At 40.1% G+C, this 19,280-nt stretch overlaps 1 protein-coding gene across 2 annotated transcripts in view; it reads left to right on the top strand.

The window, feature by feature from the left end:
* The window catches only part of DROSHA (drosha ribonuclease III), a 187,997-nt gene that overhangs the window by 56,036 nt on the left and 112,681 nt on the right, over positions 1–19,280 (top strand). For both annotated transcript variants that reach the window (XM_075212935.1, XM_075212934.1), the window contains exons 13-16: positions 4,056–4,225; positions 5,409–5,533; positions 9,564–9,663; positions 11,370–11,477. In XM_075212935.1, the coding sequence (XP_075069036.1) occupies positions 4,056–4,225; positions 5,409–5,533; positions 9,564–9,663; positions 11,370–11,477 (503 nt within the window). The remainder of the gene's footprint in view (positions 1–4,055; positions 4,226–5,408; positions 5,534–9,563; positions 9,664–11,369; positions 11,478–19,280) is intronic.

Below are 19,280 nucleotides of genomic sequence, written 5' to 3'. Positions count from 1 at the left end.
CTGGGTCTCATAACCCAGGTCACCCCATTCACACAGTCACATGACCTGGGTTAGTCCCGGATTCATGCCTCTGTGTGAAAGGGGTATAATAGAGTGGGCATAGACAACTGCCTCTGAGTTCACACTACATCTTTAGTAAAGTGGAGGAATGGTGCACCCAAGAAATAAAAGCATGTGGCTTAAGTTAATGCACATTAAATTAAAAAGTTAAACCATAATGGTTGGACAGAGTTCTCCTCTATGGTTACTAAGTGTTTATTATTGTAATGTTATGTTATATTATATATAAGACTCAAGCATATCAAAACTGCCATGACTTTCATTTTTTGTAGTGCTGTGTTGTATAAAAAATGAAAGGATTGTGATAATAAAAAATTGTTTCATATTTATATATAATGTGTTTCGCTGTGGTAGTAGGTCTGGGATGGGAATGGCAGAATCAGTCAGGTTCCCCACTTCTCTATGCATAGGTTGTTTATTTGCAGTATCTTGACCACAGTCTACAGCTGACTTTCCACAGTATGTGCAAACATCAGTAACATTCAGTAAGACTCATGCAGGAGGTGGTTACTTCTCCAAACATATCACTGCTGCCAGTATGAAGCTTAGTAGTTAAAAAGTTACAAATATGTAAAAAAAAAAAAAAAAAGATCACTGGTTTAACAAGCCTTTGTCTCCAGTTCCTTTTTACACTGGGGAAATGAGCTGTAAATTTCACTCCAGAATTTGGACAGTAGGCAGCTGAAGCAGTAGCACAGCTATTATGTATAGAGGATAACAGCATAACACAGATACAGCTTATATTTGTATATGCTCAAGAGAGCTAGCTAGTGGTTAGAGGAGCTGTTTTCATCACAAAATAGGGCAGTGTGAGATAAAATATAAGCATGGCAGACAGGGAGAAAAACTGCGCAGATAACCGGATAAAGGAACTGCAATCAGTGTTCTCTACTTTGTGCAAATTGTGGTCTGGTTCGGGAGAGCAGATACATATGCTTCCAATTTCATACTCCATTACTACAGCAATGTATGCATAACCAGCAGAGAGTATATACATTGTGTGTGTGTGTGTATGTATGTGTGTATATAGGTGTGTGTGTGTACATATATATGTGTGTGTGTGTGTATATGTATATATATATATATATATATATATATATATATATATATATATATATATATTCTCACATGATATAGTGCTCGTACAAAGAACAATGCCTAGCCTTGTATATAGGTAGGCAGCCCCTTGACTTTATAACACTTGTCTGCGAGTGTCAACCTAGAATTCAAAGCAAAACAAGACAGAAGCACCACACATAGTGCAGAATGATTTTTAACCAGATGCTCAAACTTGAAAAGTTCAGTATTTGGTAGTGCTAATTCTTAATCGTTGTATTAGTCCACGATACTTTAAACACCAGCAGACCGTACTCTGCGCGTCATTCCCTTCAAACACCCGATCTCCACGGGAAAACAGCAACACACCTATAACATCAAAAAGACAGGGGCGCTTCCATAGTGTAAAATCCAAGTAAAATGTTTATTCCCAAACAATAAAATTGCACGTACCAGAACTGAAAAGTTTTCAGGCATAAAACAGTAGGTATCTAGCATCCAAGTGGGGATATCATATCAGTGCGATCCTCACAGATATTCCACAATCACCTCTACGCGTTTCATCCTCAAGGATGAAACGCTGCCTCCTTGCCACAACTAAAACTCATTCTGGACCACATTTACAGGCGTGCTGGGCCGCATGCGACCCGCGGGCCGCGGGTTGGACAACCCTGATCTAAATAAATACTTAATCATAAAAATAGCATATTAGAGCAATCAAATTCCTGTATATTAAAAACAAATGGAATCGCTTATCTGTATGGCTCCAAGACCGCAAAGATCTTTTCAATATAGAGAAAAACCCTAACCTGATAGAGGGGGACCGTGGTCTCATTTCCTTTATACTGAACCAGCATTGGGACATTCAGCTCTTGGCCAGGGTTTTTGCTCCATATTGAAAAGATCTTTGCGTTAGTGATCTTCACACCTGGGTGTGAAACACAGTTTACTGTATTCAAGAATAGCCAGAAATTCTTAAGTTTCCTCTCGAACATCAAAGAGTCATAATAATACATGCAATCAACATTTATAATGGGTAGACTGAAACATCACTGTAAAATATTGATTATTTTAGGCAATATTCCAGTCTATAGTTTCTCGGCCTTTCTGTTTGTATTAATTGCAGTATATTCTCCTGAATATGCATATGCACAGGGACTTGCTCAAATAGGAACTATAAAGAAATTTGGACATTTCTTATTTGAAATAATAGATCTAATCAAATGCTCTGATTTCAGAATGGGCGGTCATAATTTTGTATCCGACATGTGGTTCGATAACTGTGCTGAGGAGACACTTGGTCGACTAGTCCCCTTGCTAGGAGACAGTACATAGTAAACAATAGGGTGTCTGGCTATGGCAAATGGTCAGTTGATATGTCAGCAAAGCTAAATTAACCCCGTTGGTACCCTCCACAGTGAGTTACAGCAATTAGTTTGTTTTTGTTTGAACTCCTGATTTTGTCATTACAAAGATTATATATTACATATTCTTTTGTTATTATGGTGTCCTTGTGATGAAATTCTAATATATTTTATAATTGATGATTTGAAGCTTTGAGGAACTATATGTTAAAGTAAATGCAGCCACATTTTAAAGGTTGCTAGAATTGACCTTGCTGTGAAATGTTCTAGTGTATTGTGTAAAGCTTAGTTGTGTTGCCAGTCATAAAAACAACCTGTCAGATTCACACAAAGAAAAATACTCTCAAACGGCCTTTTTCAGGTCTTTGAACACCTAAGCTCTATCTATGTTTTGTCTTCATTTACAAGCATAAAGCCATTTCCTATGCAGTACAATCTTCGTGATGTTTTGGCCCTATTGGAATTCAAATTGTACTGACTAAATGATAAAAAGTTTTGCAACCATTTTCTTATTTATTACTGTATTTCTTTTAAAATGTACTAATGTGTTTTGCTTATTATGTTTGTTCGGTGCTTAATGTATGCTAATATGCAAAGGAATGCAGCTGTGTCCTTTACTTTAGCCCTATGGGGGGAGTGGGGGTAGATTTTAGTACTCTAACATCTCGCGAGGCTCCAGCGGAACTTTGTAGGTAATTGTATTCTCCCCATAGTCTTTAATGACCTACCAGCAGGGCCGGATTAACCATAGGGCTAACTGGGCTACGGCCCAGGGGCCTCGGGCATTCAGGGGGCCCTTGAAAGTGCTCAGCAGCAGTATTGATCGGTCGGGGGCGGGGGCGCCCCCAGCCCGATCAGTGCTGCTGAGCACTTTCACTGCAGTATTCCCTGGCTCGCTGTAGTCTCCTTACTGAGGAGATCTCGTGAGTCTCATTCTCACAAGATCTCCTCAGTAAAGAGTGTACAGCGCGCCGGAGAAGGAGGTAAGTGCCGGGGGGGGGTTGGCTCGGATCACAGGGGGGGCGTTTATGATAAGTTTTCAAGTGCTACTTATTTTTGTATCTACTCATTAAGGATTGTGTTTATCAATTGATCATTAAACTATTGCTTATTTAGTGCCGTATTTGAACAGAAGAAGGCCAAAGCAGTCCTGGGGGTATATTTACTAAACTTCAGGTTTGAAAAAGCGGAGATGTTGCCTGTAGCAACCAATCTTATTCTAGCTGTCATTTATTTAGTGCATTCTACAAAGTGACAGCTAGAATTTGATTGGTTGCTATAGGCAACTTTATCACTTTTTCAAACCTGCATAACCCTGGAGTTTGGATTTTTATACTCCTACCTTTTTATTTCTTCCAGAGTGTTTGCATATGGATTAATGGACAGTAGCAGTTAAATTGAATTTCTAAAATATGTTGACTACTTGTAATTATGTGAATATATTCTTTGTTGAGCGATATATATTCAATTTTACCTGGATTCTTGATTGCATATTAATTTATTGTCAGGTAATATATTGTGTACTTCATTTTAGTTCTGTAAGTAGTAGATGATGTCACGTTCTATACATTGCAGATGGTGGTAAAGAAGTCCTCTCCATGCACCAAGTATTATTATACTTACTACGAAGTAATAAGGCTTTAGTTCCAGAAGAAGAGATTGCGAACATGCTACAATGGGAGGAGCTAGAATGGCAAAAATATGCAGAAGAATGCAAAGGAATGATTGTCACCAACCCAGAAATGGTACATTCTCTATATTTGGTTTTGTCTGCCTTCTCTATACATATGTGAATGGATTAGAATACACTCTAATTTCAAAAAGTTACTTTGTAACAGTAACCTTTCTCAAAAAAGCCACATAATGCTGCTAGCGCTGCACAATTTTAAGTACTACACAGGGCTCATACAAGAAATACGTTATGGCAGGGTTTCCCAAACCCAGTCCTCAGGGCTCCCCAACAGTGCAGGTTTCCCATATCTCCTTGCTGGAGCACATTCATTACTGACTGACATATTGTAACAGATCCACAGGTGGTCCTAATTATGTCACATGTGATCCGGAAAACCTGCACTGTTGGGGAGCCCTGGGGACTGGGTTTGGGAAACCCTGCGTTATGGTTTGTAAAATTGAAATCCTGGAAGCACCACAATTGAGCAGGCAATATTATTAAAGTACTTTTCAATGTCCTGTATCGTGTTTGCTTAAGCTCCTCTTCTCACTCTTCTTTCCATGTCATTGCCTTCATGGGAGATGCTATCTGTGTGCTATTTTTATTTTTTGACACAGTTATAACTTAACACTCAGTAGAGACAGCACATAATATTTAACACCTCTTCAATATAGTCGGATGTTAAAAGTATTTATGAATGTTTCAAGATGATGCACCTTTAGTGTATTGTAGTTACTTTTAATCTTATTGACAAACAAAACAGATCATTCACAAAGGATTCCATAGTTTAGTTCTTGCACCAGGCTAGCATTGGTGACTTCCATACCTTTGTTGTAGTTGACGTTGATGAAGATGCTGTGAAACCTGTAAAACAGCGGTGGGCAACAGGCCACCTGCGGGTCGCCAAGCCTACACCTGTAGCCACTCAGCCGGCTGCTCCCGATCTTAGGACGGGGGCAGCCGACTAATACGTCATGTGACTTGCTCTGCAGGGAGGTTTTGTTTCTGCATACCCGGAGTAGGAAGTGCACTGTGCTCTCCATCCTTCCTCTGTGTGGCCCCTTTGAACACTGGAGGCACATACGGCTCTCCACCTCTTTCATGCTGCACCTGACTGCTTTAGAATTCCTAGGCTATTTGAAACTAGTCATTGAAAGGCAGAGGACCTCTGCAGAGCAATAAAAAAGGTTATGTTAAGGCGATTTTAGTTATAATTTACCTCTGCTACCTTTAACTGTTATTATTTTATTTTGTAGAAACCTAGCTCCGTTCGAATTGATCAGCTTGACCGAGAGCAGTTTAACCCAGAAGTAATTACTTTCCCCATTATTGTCCATTTTGGTATAAGACCTGCCCAGCTCAGTTATGCTGGAGACCCACAGTAAGTTTCTCCTTTTTTGTTTTTTTATTTTTGTTTTGTTTTGCAGCCAAACTTTATCATACGGTAGAAAATGATCTTATATAGAAGTAAAACATCAATTCAAAATGCTCAGTCATAAAATAAAATTGTTTTTTTATGTCTTTTTTTTTTCTCCACCATTTGTCATTTAAACATTTTGTTTGTTTTTTTTTCTATCTAAATCTGTCAAAATAAAAAAAAGACTGCTCTTGTATTCAACATTTACCTTTTTATAGTGGTAAACATTTTAGTCATATACATTGAATGGATTATCTCCCTTATTATTAATTTGTATCACAGAAAATATTGATTTATTTCTTTGCTATGATGATTCTGAGTGTGCACATACAAACTAATCTATATGGCTTATCCTTTTTGATTATGGTGTATAGCAACCAAGCAGATTCTAGCTGTAGAATGTACTAAATAAATGATAATTAGAATTTGAGAGATTGCTATAGGCAGCGTCTCCACTTTTTCAAACCTGCAGTTTAGTAAATATACCCTTTGGAGCATATAGATAGATATTGGTATTGAATCCAGTTCAGAAGCCTATTATCCATAAAGTTGCAGCTGCTTATTGATAGTTATGCACCCACACTTTTATTATTATCCTTTATTTCTAAGTCACTGACATATTAAACAGCACTGTACATTGCAGGTAACATGATGCGAACAAATGATGTACAATAGCATGAAACTGAAAGTAAAAATGCCCCTGCCCAAGTGAGTGAGCTTACAATTTAAGAAGTGTGAGGATCATATGATTACCAAATGTCTGTTCCTGCAGATAGATATATATATATATATATATATATATATATATATATATATATATATATATATATCACACACATGTATACATACATACATACATACACACACCGTCATCTGATCTTCATCTAAGTCACAAGAATAGACAAACAGTCCGCTTAAACTAATAGGCTCATATACCTTTTATATGTTTTGATGTGTTGAACACGACATGTAAACATTCACAGTGCATGGTGGAAAAAGTATGTGAACCGTTGGATGTAATAAGTGGTTGATCCTCCTTTGGCTGCACTAACTGTAACCAAATGTTTCCTATAACTGCAGATCAGACCTGCACAACGGTCAGTTTGAGCTTTGCACCATCCTTACCTACAATTCAGCAATATTCTTAGGATGTCTGTTGTGAACAGCTTTCTTCAGGTCATGCCACAACATCTCAATCGTTGACTCTTACTCTGTCTCTCCAGAAGTCTGATTTTCTTCTTTTGAAGCTATTGTTGTTTTGGGTCATTGTCCTGTTGCATCTCCCATCCTCTGTGGAGCTTCATTTGGCCCATAGTCTTACATAATCCTGCAAAATGTCTTATTGAACTTTGGAATTAATTTTTCTGTCAATGAGAGCAAGCGGTCCAAGGCACCAGAGCAGCCCCAAACCATGAAGCTCCCTCCACCATACTTTGCAGTTGGAATGAGGTGTTGATGTTGTTGTGCAACATAGTGTTATATGTTCCTTCCAAACTCGACTTTCGTTTCATCTGTCCACAGAACATGTTGCAAGTTGGGCTGTGTAATATCCAGATACTTTTTAGCAAACTTCAGATATATAGAATTTGTTGGGTTTTTTTTGAAAATCATTGGTCTCTTCTGTGTTGTCCCGCCATGAACCCCATTTATGTTCAGTATTTTACAAATTGTAGACTCAAGAACAGATTTTTCTGTAGGTTTTTAGCTCTCAATCTAGAATTATTCTTAACCTCTTTAAACATTCTGGGCTGTGCTCTTTCAGTCATCTCTGCAGGACTGCCACTTATAGGGAGAGTGGCAACAGTGCTGAACTGTAGTCATTCATAGAAAATTTGTCTTTCCATGGACTGATGAACATGACGACTTTTAGAGATACTTTTGTAACCCTTTCCAGCTTTCTGCTAGTCAACAATTATTAATCTTAAATCTTCTGAGATCTCATTTGTACGAGGCATGATTCATATCGGGCAAAGCTTCCAGTGAATAGCAAACTCCAAATTTGGGAGTATTTGTTTATACGACAGGCCAACTATAACACCTCCAATCTTGTCTTATTGATTGGACTGCAGGTTAGCGAACTCCTGATGTCAATTAGATTTTTTTTTAGCCTAGGGGATCACATACTTTTTTCAACCTATACTTTGAATGTCAAAAAGATGTATTCAGTATGAACAAGAAAAGTGCTGAAATGTGTGTTATTAGTTTAAGCAGACTGTGTTTGTCTATTATTGTGACTTAGATGAAGATCAGATCACATTTTATGGGGCATATTCAATTGTTAGCGTTACACGGAAAAGTAACGCGGTGTGCGCATTATTACCGTCATGACGGTAATAGTGTACATAATTACCGTTATTATGGTACCTTTAACGCTGGATGCGAGCTGAAATCCGGTTCAGAATTACAGTAATAACGGTAATATAACGCTGCAGGAAACGCCAACAATTGACTATGCCCCTATGAATAATTTATGCAGAAATCCAGGTACTTCAAAAGGGTTCACATACTTTTTCTTGCCACTGTACATGTGTATATACATGAATTTATCCTTGTTGCCTCCTCTTTGTAATGAGGGAATAGAGTGATGTCCCTTTTATTCCTGCATCTCATGATCTAGAACGTAAGAAAACATTGCAATTTATACTGATTACATACATTGAACTCCCATTTACATATATTTGTCACTGTCTTTGTTTCAATAAAGTGTTTAATGAAGATTCATGATGTACTGCTAATTGTTTATTGAAAACTTTGAAAGACAAGAGGATAATTATCCATGGCTAGTTCTCAGCAGGGGATTTTGTTGTAATATCTAAAGCACAGGTTAGAATAGTATTTGATATGCATGCCATAATTCAGCAAAATAAAGACAAATGGCAATGTTAGATAGGAGTAAGCCTTTGGCATGAGGAATGAATATATATGCAGTGTTGGTATAAGCAATGATTGCTCATCTCTAGTGTATTCAGAAATGTTAGTGTTTCTCAATACTGATAAGGTTTAGCTTAATTGGCTATGCTTAACTCTGGTTTGTATAACATTGTCAGTTCAGCTTCTTAATGCCCTACTTAGCCTAATCTGCCTGACTATTAGCCAGGTGAGTATATATGTGTCTTTGTGTTTAGATTCCTGAAATGTAAACATACAGAAACATAGCTTTGTTATTCACATGTTTTAAATAGCTGCAAGCCACAAATCTTTAGCTAGATAATTTTGTCACTTCTTTATATTAAAATTAAAAAATGTTTAACTGTGTTGTGTTTCAGTGTGTTGGGTGGGAGAAAGGCAGGAAAATACCGTACATACTCAGCACAACGAGTGTGATCATTAAGCTTGTGTTTAGAATACACGATCATCTGCAACAATCCATGTATTTTCAGCGAAACAGCAGTGGATTTCACTGGTGGCAGGAGTCACCTATGCTTCAAATCAGTGGAAGGATCTGTGCTTTACATGGTATATCCATGGACCAACAACACTTTGTATAATGTGTGTATAGTGGTTATTGGTCTCCGCTTTCACATTGTGCTAAAAAGGTTCAATCCATGTTATTTTTGCTAAAAGTGAGTGAAGCATAAACCAAAATAGTTTGTCTCTAGTGAAGATGGGAATACAACAAGGTGTAATTTGCTTTGATGAGAATAATAAAGTTCCATTCCTACTGAACACATTCTACTTAGATTCAAATAGACAGTGCTTTTATAAACTTGGAATCAGTGACAGCTGCTTTTCTCTGAAGTGTTCCATTTTTTTTTTACTAACGGGATAAGCTAGGGTCAGTAGCAGGAAATAAATATGGTAGCATAAAATGGAAAGCTATTTGAAAGCTTTTCTGTTGTCAAACGAAGCATTTTGTTGACCTTCAGTGGAGTGAGGTTGATGTTTGAGAGTTATAGAAAAACACTTTACATGGTTGCTGCATTCTCATGGTAGAAACATACTCTTCACTGTAGATACCGCTTCTTTCTTTGACCATTTATTTACCTTTTTCCAGGTACCAGAAGCTATGGAAAAGCTATGTAAAGCTACGCCATCTTCTGGCTAATAGCCCCAAAGTCAAACAAGCTGATAAGCAGAAATTGGTCCAGAGGGAGGTAAGCTTTATTTTTACCCACAGAGAACAATTAATGAGACACAGTTTAGTCTCCGTTCAGCATAGTATCCAGTGCTGTCACTTAAAACCCTAAGGAATTGTTTGCAACATACTAAAGACAAATCTCATGCAAAGGGAAATGGTTTTACCTTTTAAATTACTTTTAGTTTTCAGTATTCAGCACAAATATCTTTTTCCAGTTTGTGTCCAAAAGCTTCTAATTATGATGGAAATGATGCAATGATAGAGCACAGTGTAAGCCATGTCATTTATAATGCACAATGTTTTTGTTTTCATTATGAATTAGTATTGTTATCATTGTTGTTATTTTTAGTCCTTTTAATTATTCAGTATTTTCTTTTACTTTACTACACGGCCAATGGTCTTGTGTGGTTTAATATAGTGTTACCATTTTAATGGGTAGGATTCATGATTTGGAATTATAGGCAGACACATTAAACATTTGCCTCTATGTATTTTACTGGTGACCCCAAACATTGGTATCCTGGTCAGGAGTGGCACTGTTTCTAGGGGCAAATGGTGCTGTCACGATGTCCTGACCACATTTTTTACTGCTTGTTAAGTGCACAACAACCTATAGATCATTGATTCTCATGGTTTCAGTCCCACATGCTAAACCAACTGTATCAGGAACCCTTTAAAAAAAACAGTGTTCCTTAGTGTGTGCTGTAGAGTAAACTAGCAAGGTGTGCTGGCTTAATGTGCACCCAATGCATCCTGACTACACCACTTGTAAAGTGGATGATACATTCTAGTGTGAACAAGCCCTTACAGTGTAAATCCAGTTTGATCGATATGTATGTACACTTTAACAATATGTTTATGGACATGTTTTAAAGAGAAACTCACTTCACACAGTGCAGGTAGTCATTTTGTGGTCTGACTCAAGTATTCTTGATAATACAGCCTATCGCAATGAATCTTGGTCATGCCTCTTAAATACTGGTCAATAGTTACTAATGATTTGTGTAGACTGCATGCAATATGAAGAATTGTGTATAAAACATATTGCTTCAGCTCCCCAATTTTCTATCTTCACTGTGTGGGAAACAAGTTTTCTTTAAAACAGTGTTTTTATAAAGAAATACATATATTCCAACTGGGACCACAATAGATGGATTCTCAGTTTTGAATAGCTAGCTATTTTATACTCTGCATTACTGGCTGGCATGATTAATGCTGTAGCATCACTAATAACTGTTGCACAACTTTGCCAATTGACAAGAGTAACTTCTTTAACTATCAGGCATCTAGCATTTAATTTTTCTATCATCATGTGAAGAGTGTATCCACTCTGTTATTGAGTAATGATTGCTGTCATGCTTGTGGACTCTTATTCCCTATTCATATGTTTTGTACAATAGCCTAATTATCCAGTTCACTCTGGTGTCAGCAGGAGCATATTTGTTAGGTCATTTGAAGTGTCCATATATTTACATGACGCTTAAATATTAGACAGACAAAATTTCTGTGTTTCTACTCTGCTTAGGTTTTAAATCTCACGGCACAATGCAGATACCCGTAGACTTCATATATCACCGCAGAACTGCTAGACTGTCTGGCTCGGGATGGTTTTATGTTTTTTAAGACAGATTAATTTGATATGAGATCTTCTACACTTGGGCTGTTGTCATTGCTTTTTTCCAGAATCTTCACAAGCTAACAATTTTCCCTTCAACTAACTAGGAAGCTCTTCAAAAGATCAGACAGAAGAACACAATGAGGCGTGAAGTAACAGTAGAACTGAGTAGCCAGGGTTTTTGGAAAACTGGCATTCGTTCGGATGTCTGCCAGGTAAACACAGGAGCTTTTTAATAATTAATATTAATAAGTCAAGACCTTGAAGGTTTCTTTGCTGATCTCACATATAGCTGTGATTTTTCTTTTGCAGTGGCGCATATTTTTGTGAGCACGATAGCCACATTGGTGATTTAACTCCCGTCATGTACAATAATATGGAACAGTACTGCTAGAGTCATTGGTGAAGGCCACATAGCGCTTCAGTAAAAAAACAAAAAAAAAACCCCATTTCTCATACCTTTACAGCTACACAGTAATTATCAAGCTCATGCCAATCAGCTTTAATGGATGCAGATAATTATTTTGATTTCACTCTGCATGCAAAGTCAGTTTCCCACCGTTTTTATCAAGCAACACTAGATTGCACTGAAACCAAGCTAGGTGGTTTTTTTTATCGAAGCTGAATACAGCAATTGGGAAAGGAAAGCATGGGGTGAATGGAAACCAAGCAATGCCATACTTACTGTATCATCTTAAAATAATAGAAAGTAGAGCTTGGACTTGTATTTAAATATCTTTTTTGAAACATCTTTTTAAATTAGTCTTTTCCTATATACACACATTTACTGCACCAGATATATATATACAGTTTCTAAGTATTTAAAATTAGAGGTCTATCCCTGTGTGCATGTTTAATATCCTATAATCATATTTATCAAATCAAATATACAGGGTACTACCACAAAATCCTTTGCTATACATGTAAATATATACAAAGGAAAGAAAAAAGTTCCAATGAATTTCTGGTGGGTAACACCTCTTTATAGCCTTTTCTTTGTGCAAATTAATCTTTTGATAGATAATTACAATTTTAGTAGCATCCTGCTAGATATGTATTTAAAATATTATTGTTCCATGTGCAGAACATTTCACCCTTAAATTCTGCTTGTTCATCCTGATGGCAGGTACACTTTTATGTACACAGAAAATTCTTTAGTTATATGTATATAATCAGTATCAGAACCTTTTGTTTATGTCGTCCCTTTAGCATCTCTGTTCCCACAACTATAGATGATGAATATGATCAGTATTCATTGCAGTTTTGTCTCCGGCATTTACACTTAAGTATTATGTTACATTATAATGCATCAAATGTCAGTTTCTTTTGGAAGTTGATTTGCTTTACATGGACCTTTGGTGATAATGAATAGTTAAAAAAAGTGCCTCTAAATAGAAGAAATTTATTGCAAAAATAAGGATTGATGTGGTAAACGTGTTACTGGAGAAGTGGAGCAGATGGATTTTTAAACCCAGACAGGTAGTTAAACTCCGTTCTTGGCATTATACACTGGAGTTGCAGTAAAGTGAAAAATTCAAACTCTAATATCTATTTTGACATAGATAGCTCTTATTCTTTAACTTCAAATATACTTACATGTTTCATAAATGTACATCCAAAATCCTTTTTGCTCCTCGAGAAATATGACCCTGGCATTTCTTTGCAACAAGAGAGATCTTAATAATGCATTGCGGCATATTTTATCCTATATAAATTACTTTTAAAGGGGAGATCTAACATTTGCATGTTTGATTGGGATATTAGGCTAGAAGATTAGTGGCATTTTTGTAGCTAAGAATCGTTGAAGAGTCATTGGCTCAAATGTGCAAAAGGAGATAAAATATTCAGATTAACTTACAATAGTACTCAATGGAATTGGGAATTAATGGTCCATGTGTTAAACAGGACATTAAAGAGAATATATTGAAGCACTACTGATTTTATTCTTTAAAACTATACTTTATTATTGCTGTTACTATGGGATTTTTACAAAAACTGCTCTATATATACTAAGAACTAGCCAAATTTGTGGAATAGAGGCAAGTCCATATTAGGTACTTGAAATCACCTGAGCACGTTTCTTTAGTACATATGCCCAATGTGTATGCAATTGTGTGTGCCAAATGGAGGCATAGTAATGGCATCATTACACCTTGTCGGCTATCTCCATTTGGCCCACACAATGGAGCTGTACATGTGGATTTGGCACATACACAGTACGGCTGCCACCCTAAGATATCCAGCAGGGATTTTTATGTGGCTGACCATGCCCTCCATGGTGTCACCATGGGGGGCATGTCCTAGGAGTGTGGGGTTGCTCCTTCACAAAAAACAGCTCTTTCTCTGAACACCACTGGGGGGGACACTGCTCACCTTGGGGTATAGAGGGCACTGTGGGAGTAATTGCACTAAAAACTGGTCTAGCCTGCCCCCCCATGCACCCTCCACAAGAAGAGCTCAGTTTTTTTCTTAGTGCCTACAGAGTAGGGCACTTTTAGTCTAGTCTTAAAGGTTTTTTTTGTGGTTTTTTTCTTATTGATGGCTACGATTTCTCCGCAGCGGTCACCCAGTGATCGCCTCTTCAGGGAGAGCGCCTGAAGCGCTTTAATGCTGTACCCCCTGATTTATGTAGGGCTCCCGGGAAAACGGTCACCTGGCACTCCAATAGTGTCCAGGACCCAGCGCTTCCAGGGAGGCGATGCGGGCTGCCCTAAGAGCCACTGTAACATGCTCTGGTCGCCCGTGATTGCTGTGGAAGTGGAGCTGCTTGCAGTCCAGTTGCCCAGCCTGTCAGCCGGCATTTGGAGGAGAAGTTGCGGTGCAAACAGGTAGTGGGGCATATTATGCTGGTGGGGAGCTGTTGCTGAAGCGCAGTCCCCACCAGGGTCTGATCCGTGGTTTTTTTCTGCAGTTACAAATGTATGTTTTTTTGCTGATTTTGTGCAGACCAGCAAAGAGTTAAGTGGGCATGGTTAAGTAATAAACTCACCTGTTTTTTTTCAGGGCTCTGGCAAGCTTATCAGCCATTTCCCACCCTGCCTGCAGGACACTTAGGCACATCCCGGGGGATTGAAAACCAGTAGTTATAGAGTGACTTTGCTGTTTCATATATCTTTTTCAGTGTTTGTGTGTTTTTTATCTGTTGTACATCCTGTGGGGTACATTACAGAACACTTCTGGTTATAATCTTAGCTGAAGCACTTATTATTGTGTAATTTTTATAGCGTTACAGTTTTCCATATACTGTACAGTTCTTCTTTGTTATAAGATAGTTCTACAGTATGTCTCCCATGAACCTTTCTGTTTTGCAATATGTCAGAAAGAGAGACCTGGCCCAAATCCAAGGCTGTCTCTGTAATGTACTACACCTGTACTAGGTGTGAGTCCAAACTGCCTGGTGGACGGTCAGACCAGGGGGACCTGTGCACAGTTTGCAAGGCTGGGGACCTGGGTGGGCGCTCGTCTGCGGGTGCGGCGGACATTGTGGAACCAGCCAGGACCAAGGAGTTGGCACGGTCTATTGCCAAATTAAGGAGAGACAAACCACGACTGGGGTCGGTAGGTGCTGATACCTTTTCATCTTTTCTGGGTACGCAGTCCTCAGACGTCATTCCTTCGGGACAGGCGTGTCAGTTGCTGCAGAGTGGTCCAGGTTTCTCCCAGGAGCCTGTTTGGATGAGTAGTTTGGAACGGTCTGTGCAGGGGTTGACCAGAGTGTTTAATTCCTTTGAAAATTGTTCCTTTAGAGTATGGCAGGTGGACGGCGTAAACGCTTGGGTCTGCTTATTGCCCAGGAATTCGTAGATTCAGACACGGATCCATCCAAATTGGGAGATGGTGATGTTCTAGAGAATTCTGACTATGAGGACTTGTCCACAGGTGAGGATGATATGTCCAATAGACAGAGAGATCTGAGGACCTTATCCTGGCAGTGTGACGGGTTCCTAAAATATTGAATGAGGAACAATCTGTCTCAAAGATCTTCATGTTAAAAAGGGCAAAGAAAAGAACGGTTTTCTTCCCTCTTTCTGCACAACTGTTGGAAATTTGGGACGAGGCCAGACTTAAGCCTGATAATTTCAGATTACCAGAAGATACAAACTTTTCTACCCATTTCCAGATTCGAAAGTAGGATCATGGAAGACTCATCCCAGTATCGATGCTCCTACTGCACACTTGGAGAAGACTACTGTTTTTCCATTGCCAAATGCAGCGTCACTTAAAGACAGTACTGACAAAAAGTGTAAAGCGATTTTGAAATATATTCATTTAGTGTCTGGGGTCTCCCTGCGCCCAGTGATGGAGGTGGCTTGTGTCGTTAAAGCTGTTGAAAATTGGGCCTCTACCCTTCATGCAGGAATTCAATCTGTCATGGCTAGCACTGAGTTGGCTCCTCTTGCAGAGCATATTAAAGATGCTGCTGAGTTTAGTGGATGCGGATCTGGATGCGGGTCAGGGGTTGTCAAAAAACCTCTTCCTTAGCAGTGGCAGCTAGGCGCACCTTGTAGTTAAGATCTTGGGAGGCAGATGCTGATTTCAAGAGATCTTTGGGATCTTTCCCATATGACGGAGCGGCTTTGTTTGGTTCTCCTTTGGACAAATTCATCGCTCAGGCCACAGGGGGAAGAGTGCTCTTCTTCCGGTAGCTGCGCCAAAAGCAAAAGGGAGGCGTTTTCGCTCCTTTTTGGTTTGTCGGTCGATCTAGAGATGGTTCTTCCAGAAGCCAAGCCCCGGTTACAAGGGGACGGGGGCAAAGAGGCAGACAGGCCTGGACAGGACGTCATCCTGCCCCAAGCCAGCAGACAAACAAGCAGCATGACTTCCTGCATCCTCCACTGGGGGCTCTGGTGGTGGGAGAGTACATACTGCTCTTTCAGGAGCGGTGGCTCAGGTCCACCACAGACACCTGGGTGAAAGGTATAGTGTCCAGGGGATACGTCTTGGACCAAGTGGGGGCAACTCCATGGCGTTTCATGACTACACCTTTTCCCAGGGAGTCAGAGAAAAGGCTTTGCAGGGGTTAGTACAGTCACTTATTGATGCCGGGGTGATTGTTTCAGTTCAGTTGGGGCAAAGAGGTCAAGGCTTTACTCTCACCTTTTTCTGGTGCAAAAACCGGATCGGTCCTTCAGACCAATTCTAAAACTGAAGGACCTCAACACCTGCTTACAAGTGCCCAGCTTTTGACTGGAGTCCATCAGATCTGGGATAAATTCCATGAAGAAAGGTGAGTACTTAGCATCCTTTGATATCAAGGATGCTTAGCTACACATTTTGATATGGACAGGTCATCAAAGTCTATTGCGGTTGGAATGGAGCAGTTTTAGTTCAGGGCTCTCCCTTTTGGTTTGGCCACCGCACCGCTAGTGTTCGCAAAGGTGATGGCTAGAATGGAAGCTCATCTGCCTTTACAGGGGGTGACTATATTACCTTACCTAGACAACCTGCTGATCAAGGCAGAGTCGGTACCTTGGCTTCAGTCACATCTGCAGCTGACCAGGGACATTTTGCAGGAACATGGATTAGCGATCAACTACAAAAAATCCAGTTGGGTACCAACATATGGTGTTCCTGGAATTGTTGTTCGACACAAATTGTCAGAGGGTTTTTCTCTCTTCAGACAAAGTGCAAAAGATCCGGCTTCAGGTGATCTTTTATCTCTAAATCGCGTCTCAGTACTTCAGTGTTTGAAGCTACTGGGTTGCATGGATTTTCTCATTCAAGGCTCTGCAGTTTGCCAGAATCTCCTGCTGGAACTTGCACAAATAGAAATGAGCAAAGTGGTCAAGGTTGTATCCCCGCTTTGAAAGGTAGGTCATTTGGTTGTCACAGACAACACACCTCTCTTTTCTCTGGTGGCTGAGGAGGGACATCCTAACACAGGGGCGTCCTTTCTTGGTGTGGGACTGGACCGTGGTAACGTCGTATGCCAGTTTGTTGGGGTGGAGTGCAGTCACTCTTCACCTCAGATTGCAAGGGACTTTGGCGCCGGAGGAAGCATGGTTGCCCATAAATGTTCTGGAATTACGGGCAGTATTCAATGCTCTAGTTCAGGCACAATCCTTCCTGGCACGTTGGCCGATCCCAATACAGTCGGACAATGCTGCGGCGGTAGCTTACATAAATCATCAAGGAGGAACAAACTGTCCTCTTGCCACATAGGAATTGTCAAAGATCATGAAATGGGCGGAACAACAGGTTCCTTCAATTTCAGCGGTGTTCATTCCAGGGGTGGGCAACTGGGAAGCTGACTACTTAAGTCCACATGCCCTTCACCAAAGCGAATGGTCGCTCCACCCGGAGGTGTTTTATCAAATAATCCTGGGGTCGGCCAGAAATAGACATGATGGCCTTGCGGCACAACCACAAGGTAGAAAGGTATTGTGCCAGATCAAGAGACCCTCAGGCGTTCTTAGTTGACACTATGACGGTACACTGGAACTTCAAGTTGGTGTACCTTTACCCTCCACTTCTGATGCTGCCGCGGATCTTGCAGAAAGTGAGAGGCAAAAGGGTTCCAGTGATTGGCCGAGAAGAGCATGGTACTCAGATCTTCTCAACATGACGGTGGATCGTCCTTGGCGTCTGCCTCTCAGGAAGGATCTTCTCAGTCAAGGTCAATTCTTTCATCAGGACCTAGATAGATTGCCTTTGACAGCTTGGAGGTTGAATCCTTGATTCTCAGAACGGGTTTTTTGAGAGATTGGTTAAAACAATGATCCAGGTCTGGACAAAGGATTGAGGTTGTCGTCCCTTAAGGTTCAGGTAGCGGTGTTGGTGTATTTTCAAAAATGTATCGCTCTGTTACTGGAGGTGCAGACGTTTCTACAGGGTGTACTTCGTGTACAACCGTATCTTGTTCCGCCAGTGGCTCCGTGGAACCTAAACATGGTCCTTTTGGCGCTTCAAAAGTCGCCCTTTGAACCTGTTGGGGTTTGTTTCTTTAACACTTCTCTCGTGAAAAGTGACTTTTTGCTGGGCATTGCTTCGGCCAGACGGGTTTCGGAGTTGGCGGCCCTGTCATGTAGGGCTCCTCTTCTGATTTTCCATGACGATCGTGCCGTGCTTAGAACTAAGTCTTAGTTTCAACCAAAGTGGTTTTGAGGTTTCCCTTAAATCAGGACATTGTTCTGCCAGTTCTTCCTCAGCATCTCCTCAGGATTCGCTGGCGCCTGGTCAGGACTCAGTCTCTTTAGATGTGGTCCGAGCTATTTCGGAGGGTTTCGGAGGGTTTTCCGGTTCCTGGAGGTCTGACAGCTCATTCTACGAGGTCAGTTAGCGCCTCATGAGCAGCGCGACATGGGGCCTCGGCTGAGCAGTTGTGTAGGGCAGCTACTGGGTCTTCTGTTCCTACATTCACCAGGTTTTATTGTTCCACGTCTTTGCTTCAAAAGACCCACGTTTTGGCCATAACCTTTTATGTGCCGCTCATTCTGAGCGTTCCCACCCATAGGGGCAGCTTTGCAACATCCCCAGGGTGAGCAGTGTCCCCCAACTGGTGTGAAGGAGAAAATAAAATTTGTGTACTTACTGTAAAACCTTACTCTGAACATTAGTTGGGGAACATTGCACTCCCACCTTTTGTTCTTACAGTTCTGTTGTGTGTTCTGTTGGTTGTGTTTTTGCCCTCTCTTGTGGCTTGGTTAGTAAATAAACTGTGCTCTTCCTGTGGAGGGGGCATAAAGGGAAGGGGGCAGTCTAGACATGTTTGTTAGTGCCATTACTCCCACAGCATCCTTTATACCCCAAGGTGAGCAGTGTCCCCCAACTCGTGTTCAGAGAAGGATAACTTTTATGGTATGTGCAAAAATCCTATTTTACCCAAGTGTGTCCTCTAAGTAGAGCTGGCAAAAAGAGTTTAATTGAATAAAATGAAAGAATATAAAAAACATAAATATGTTATGTAAAATTAATAATATTCAATTATTGTTTGATGGAAAAACAATAGAAGGAGCAGACTAGTGGCATCACACTATCACTAAAACGAGTGGACTTTGGGCATAATGTATTCAAACCAT

The sequence above is a fragment of the Mixophyes fleayi genome, chromosome 5 (genome assembly GCF_038048845.1).
Source record: "Mixophyes fleayi isolate aMixFle1 chromosome 5, aMixFle1.hap1, whole genome shotgun sequence".
NCBI classification, from domain to species: Eukaryota; Metazoa; Chordata; class Amphibia; order Anura; family Limnodynastidae; genus Mixophyes; species Mixophyes fleayi.
Note: the sequence above shows the minus strand (reverse complement) of the source record. Positions and strands in the feature narration are given on the sequence as shown.